This window comes from Rutidosis leptorrhynchoides, chromosome 11, assembly GCF_046630445.1.
Source record: "Rutidosis leptorrhynchoides isolate AG116_Rl617_1_P2 chromosome 11, CSIRO_AGI_Rlap_v1, whole genome shotgun sequence".
NCBI classification, from domain to species: Eukaryota; Viridiplantae; Streptophyta; class Magnoliopsida; order Asterales; family Asteraceae; genus Rutidosis; species Rutidosis leptorrhynchoides.
The window spans coordinates 299,833,320-299,839,272 of record NC_092343.1 but is presented as its reverse complement, the minus strand read 5'-3'; the positions used below and the strand labels follow the sequence as shown (position 1 = coordinate 299,839,272).

Here is a 5,953-nt window from a genome sequence, read left to right as displayed (position 1 = left end):
TATCCCAAGCTTTGATGTAATGTTAGGTATGAACTAGATGAGCCTACATAAGGCCCACATTAAGTGTGATAAGAAGATTGTGACTTTTCGTTTGACCGATGGAACCCTTATTGTAGCCCGAGGGGAACGAAGTGGGTTCAGTTTTCCATTGATCTCTATGATGAAGGTGAAGAAGTCACTTTCTAAAGGGTGTGAGTCTTTTATGGCTTATGTTATTGACGCTAAGATGGAGAAGAGATCTGTTAATGATATTCCAGTAGTTTCGGAATTTCCTGAGGTATTTCCTGACGAATTACCGGGGTTGCCACCGATAAGAGAAGTAGAGTATAAGATTGAGTTGGTTCCGGGAACAACTCCAGTGGCTAAGGCTCCTGATAGTTTAGTACCTTCTGAAATCAGAGAGATGATGTCTCAAATACAAGAATTGTTAGACAGAGGGTTTATAAGATCGAGTTCTTCGCCATGGGGTACGCCGGTGTTGTTTGTAAAGAAGAAAGACGGTACTCTGAGAATGTGTATAGATTATCGAGAATTGAATAAGAGAACGGTTAAGAATAAGTATCCGTTGCCTAGAATCGATGATCTGTTCAATCAGCTTCAGGGTGCGTCGTACTTTTTGAAAATAGATCTTAGATCTGGGTATCATCAGGTTCGGGTTGCAGAATCAGATATACCAAAGACAGCGTTCAGAATGAGTTATGGGCATTACGAGTTCTTGTTTATGCCATTTGGGTTGACGAATGCTTCAGCAGTTTTCATAGATATGATGAACAGGGTTTGTAAACCGTATTTAGATCAGTTTGTGATTGTGTTTATCGATGATATATTGGTGTATTCAAAGTCAGAGGCTGATCATGCGACACATCTACAATTAGTGTTACAGTTATTAAAGAAAGAGCAGTTATATGCTAAGTTTTTGAAGTGTGAGTTCTTGCTTCGAGAAGTACAGTTTCTGGGTCATGTTATCTGTGAGGCAGGTATTAAAGTGAATCCGTTGAAAATAGAAGCGGTAATGGGTTGGAATTCGCCGAAGATACCGACAGAAGTTAAGAGTTTCTTGGGTCTTGCGAGTTATTATCGCCGATTTATAAAATATTTTTCAAAAATAGCGGGTCCGTTGACTAAATTGACCAGAAAAGACGTAAGTTTTTGATGGAGTGACCAACAGGAACAGGCTTTTCAGACGCTCAAACAGTTGTTGTGTCAGGCTCTAGTGTTAGCATTACCAGAGGGTTCAGAGGACTTCATGGTTTATTGTGATGCTTCTATTGCCGAATTGGAGTGTGTGCTGATGCAGAGAGATAAAGTTATCGCATACGCTTCTCGTCAATTAAAGACACATGAACGTAAGTATCCGGTTCATGATTTAGAAATAGCCGCAGTGGTATTTGCGTTAAAATTATGGAGACACTACTTATACGGTACAAAGTGTGTGATATGTATAGACCATAAGAGCCTCTGGTATATTTTCTTGCAGAAAGAACTGAATATGCGACAGAGATGGTGGATTAAGCTTATAAAAGATTACAATTGTGAAATAAAGTATCATCCGAGCAAAGCGAATGTTGTTGCCGATGCCTTAAGTCGTAAAAAGATCGTGGAAATCGTGAAATTTATGAGAACTGAAATAGTTTCCGACCTTATTGAACAGATAAAACAAGTTCAAGCCCAATCTTTATTGGATGAGAATTTAAAGACTGAATTGATGACCAATATAAAAGACCAATTGACTGAGGATTCCAGAGGACTTAAGACGTTCAAGAACCGAATTTGGGTGCATATGCTTGGAGATTTAAGGAAATTGATCTTAAATGAAGCGCACAAATCAAGGTTAACTGTCCATCCGGGTAGTACCAAGGTGTATAATGACTTAAAACCAATGTATTGGTGGCCCACGATGAAGAAAGATGTTGCTCAGTTGGTAAAAAAGTGTCATATTTGTGCTCAAGTTAAATCCGAACACCAGAAACCCTATGGTTCGTTACAGCAGTTGAAAATTCTAGAGTGGAAATGAGATCATATTGTGATGCATTTTGTAAGCAAATTACCTAAATCTAAGAAAGGTAATGATATGGTATGGGTAATTGTTGATCGACAGACGAAGAGTGCACATTTATTAGCAATAAAAGAGACAGCCTCGTTGAGTACTTTGGCAGAATTGTACTTGAAAGAGATAGTTAGTCGACATGGGGTTCCATTGTCTATCGTATCCGACAGGGATTCTAGATTTGTGTCTAACTTCTGGAACAGTTTACAGAAGAGTTTGGGAACGAGGGTGAATCTAAGTACATTATATCATCCACAGACCGACGGTCAGAGTGAGCATACAATACAGACACTAGAGGATATGCTTAGGTCCTGCGTGTTAGAGTACGGTGGTCCGTGGGATATACATCTACCTTTGATCGAGTTTTCCTACAACAATACTTATCATTCAAGTATTGTGATGCCGCCTTATGAGATGTTGTATGGTCGCAAATGTAGAACGCCGACTTGTTGGTTAGAAGTCAGAGAGAAACAGTTTGCAGGTCCAGAATTAGTTCAGATAACAGTATACAAGGTAGCGATAGCATGTCAAAAGTTGAAAACGGCGCTCGACGGACAGAAAATGTATGCTGATCCATGTAGATGTTCGGTAAACTTTGAGGTGGGTGATCGTGTTTACTTGAAAGTTTTGCCATGGAAGGGAGTGATCAGGTTTGGTAAACGAGGTAAATTAGCTCCAAGATACATTGGGCCGTTCAAGATTATCCATCGAGTTAATGATCAGACAGTTATGTTAGAACTTCCGGCAGAATTGGCAGGGATACACAACACCTTCAATGATCTTCACACTCCCAGGTGAACTCGGGTCCTCTACGAGCATTCCATCGAACCTTAACAATTGGTATCTTGTTTTGCTTAAGTCTTTTAACCTCACGATCCATTATTTTGACGGGTTCTTCGATGAATTGAAGTTTTTCGTTGATTTGGATTTCATCTAACAAAATAGTGATATCTTCTTTAGCAAAACATTTCTTCAAATTCGAGACGTGGAAAGTGTTATGTACAGCCGTGAGTTGTTGAGGTAACTCAAGTCGGTAAGCTACTGGTCCGACATGATCAATAATCTTGAATGGTCCAATATACCTTGGATTTAATTTCCCTCGTTTACCAAATTGAACAACGCCTTTCCAAGGTGCAACTTTAAGCATGACCATCTCTCCAATTTCAAATTCTATATCTTTTCTTTTAATGTCAGCGTAGCTCTTTTGTCGACTTTGGGCCGTTTTCAACCATTGTTGAATTTGGATGATCTTCTCGGTAGTTTCTTGTATAATCTCCGGACCCGTAATCTGTCTATCCCCCACTTCACTCCAACAAATCGGAGACCTGCACTTTCTACCATAAAGTGCTTCAAACGGCGCCATCTCAATGCTTGAATGGTAGCTGTTGTTGTAGGAAAATTTTGCTAACGGTAGATGTCGATCCCAACTGTTTCCGAAATCAATAACACATGCTCGTAGCATGTCTTCAAGCGTTTGTATTGTCCTTTCGCTCTGCCCATCAGTTTGTGGATGATAGGCAGTACTCATGTCTAGACGAGTTCCTAATGCTTGCTGTAATGTCTGCTAGAATCTTGAAATAAATCTGCCATCCCTATCAGAGATAATAGAGATTGGTATTCTATGTCTGGAGACGACTTCCTTCAAATACAGTCGTGCTAACTTCTCCATCTTGTCATCTTCTCTTATTGGCAGGAAGTGTGCTGACTTGGTGAGACGATCAACTATTACCCAAATAGTATCATAACCACTTGCAGTCCTTGGCAATTTAGTAATGAAATCCATGGTAATGTTTTCCCATTTCCATTCCGGGATTTCAGGTTGTTGTAGTAGACCTGATGGTTTCTGATGTTTAGCTTTGACCTTAGAACATGTCAAACATTCTCCTACATATTTAGCAATATCGGCTTTCATACCTGGCCACCAAAAATGTTTCTTGAGATCCTTGTACATCTTCCCCGTTCCAGGATGTATTGAGTATCTGGTTTTATGAGCTTCTCTAAGTACCATTTCTCTCATATCTCCAAATTTTGGTACCCAAATTCTTTCAGCCCTATACCGGGTTCCGTCTTCCCGAATATTAAGATGCTTCTCTGATCCTTTGGGTATTTCATCCTTTAAATTTCCCTCTTTTAAAACTCCTTGTTGCGCCTCCTTTATTTGAGTAGTAAGGTTAGTGTGAATCATTATATTCATAGATTTTACTCGAATGGGTTCTCTATCCTTTCTACTCAAGGTGTCGGCTACCACATTTGCCTTCCCCGGGTGGTAACGAATCTCAAAGTCGTAATCATTCAACAATTCAATCCACCTACGCTGCCTCATATTCAGTTGTTTCTGATTAAATATGTGTTGAAGACTTTTGTGGTCGGTATATATAATACTTTTGACCCCATATAAGTAGTGCCTCCAAGTCTTTAATGCAAAAACAACCGCGCCTAATTCCAAATCATGCTTCGTATAATTTTGTTCGTGAATCTTCAATTGTCTAGATGCATAAGCAATCACCTTCGTTCGTTGCATTAATACACAACCGAGACCTTGCTTTGATGCGTCACAATAAATCACAAAATCATCATTCCCTTCAGGCAATGACAATATAGGTGCCGTAGTTAGCTTTTTCTTCAATAACTGAAACACTTTCTCTTGTTCATCATTCCATTCAAATTTCTTCCCTTTATGCGTTAATGCAGTCAAGGGTTTTGCTATTCTGGAAAAGTCTTGGATGAACCTTCTGTAGTAACCAGCTAGTCCTAAAAACTGGCGTATGTGTTTCGGAGTTTTCGGGGTTTCCCACTTTTCAACAGTTTCTATCTTTGCCGGATCCACCTTAATACCTTCTTTGTTCACTATGTGACCGAGGAATTGAACTTCTTCCAACTAAAATGCACACTTTGAAAACTTAGCGTACAATTCTTCCTTTCTCAATACTTTTAACACCTTTCTCAAATGTTCACCGTGTTCTTGGTCATTCTTTGAGTAAATAAGTATGTCATCAATGAAAACAATGACAAACTTGTCAAGGTATGGTCCACACACTCGGTTCATAAGGTCCATGAACACAGCTGGTGCATTAGTTAAACCAAACGGCATGACCATAAACTCGTAATGACCGTAACGTGTTCTGAAAGCAGTCTTTGGAATATCATCTTCTTTCACCCGCATTTGATGATACCCGGAACGTAAGTCAATCTTTGAATAAACAGACGAGCCTTGTAGTTGATCAAATAAGTCATCAATTCTTGGTAGTGGGTAGCGGTTCTTGATGGTAAGTTTGTTCAACTCTCGGTAGTCGATATACAACCTGAATGTACCATCTTTCTTCTTGACAAACAAAACAGGTGCTCCCCACGGTGATGTGCTTGGTCGAATGAAACCACGCTCTAAAAGTTCTTGTAATTGGCTTTGCAGTTCTTTCATCTCGCTGGGTGCGAGTCTGTAAGGAGCACGAGCTATTGGTGCAGCTCCTGGTACAAGTTCTATTTGAAATTCGACGGATCGATGTGGGGGTAATCCTGGTAATTCTTTCGGAAATACATCGGGAAATTCTTTTGCAACGGGAACATCATTGATGCTCTTTTCTTCAGTTTGTACTTTCTCAACGTGTGCTAGAACAGCATAGCAACCTTTTCTTATTAGTTTTTGTGCCTTCAAATTACTAATAAGATGTAGCTTCGTGTTGCCCTTTTCTCCGTACACCATTAAGGGTTTTCCTTTTTCTTGTATAATGCGAATTGCATTTTTGTAACAAACGATCTCTGCTTTCACTTCTTTCAACCAGTCCATACCGATTATCACATCAAAACTCCCTAACTCTACTGGTATCGAATCAAACTTAAATGTTTCGCTAACCAGTTTAATTTCTCGATTCCGACATATATTATCTGCTGAAATTAATTTACCATTTG

General features: G+C 39.5%; 1 protein-coding gene across 1 annotated transcript; it reads left to right on the top strand.

Moving 5' to 3' along the window:
- The first annotated feature begins 226 nt into the window (after nt 1-226).
- LOC139875607 (uncharacterized) lies at nt 227-2,014 on the top strand. Its single transcript, XM_071862932.1, has 3 exons — nt 227-382; nt 1,169-1,306; nt 1,652-2,014. Exons 1-3 carry the CDS (start codon nt 227-229, stop codon nt 2,012-2,014), a joined length of 657 nt encoding a protein of 218 aa, XP_071719033.1.
- The last annotated feature ends 3,939 nt before the right edge of the window (nt 2,015-5,953 follow it).

Coding starts and splice junctions, on each gene's coding strand:
- LOC139875607 (XM_071862932.1), top strand. CDS start 227: ATGGAGAAGAGATCTGTTAATGATATTCCAGTAGTTTCGGAATTTCCT. Junction 383..1,168: donor CTAAGGCTCCTGATAGTTTA/GTACCTTCTGAA, acceptor AGTGACCAACAG/GAACAGGCTTTTCAGACGCT. Junction 1,307..1,651: donor TGCTGATGCAGAGAGATAAA/GTTATCGCATAC, acceptor CTTATTGAACAG/ATAAAACAAGTTCAAGCCCA.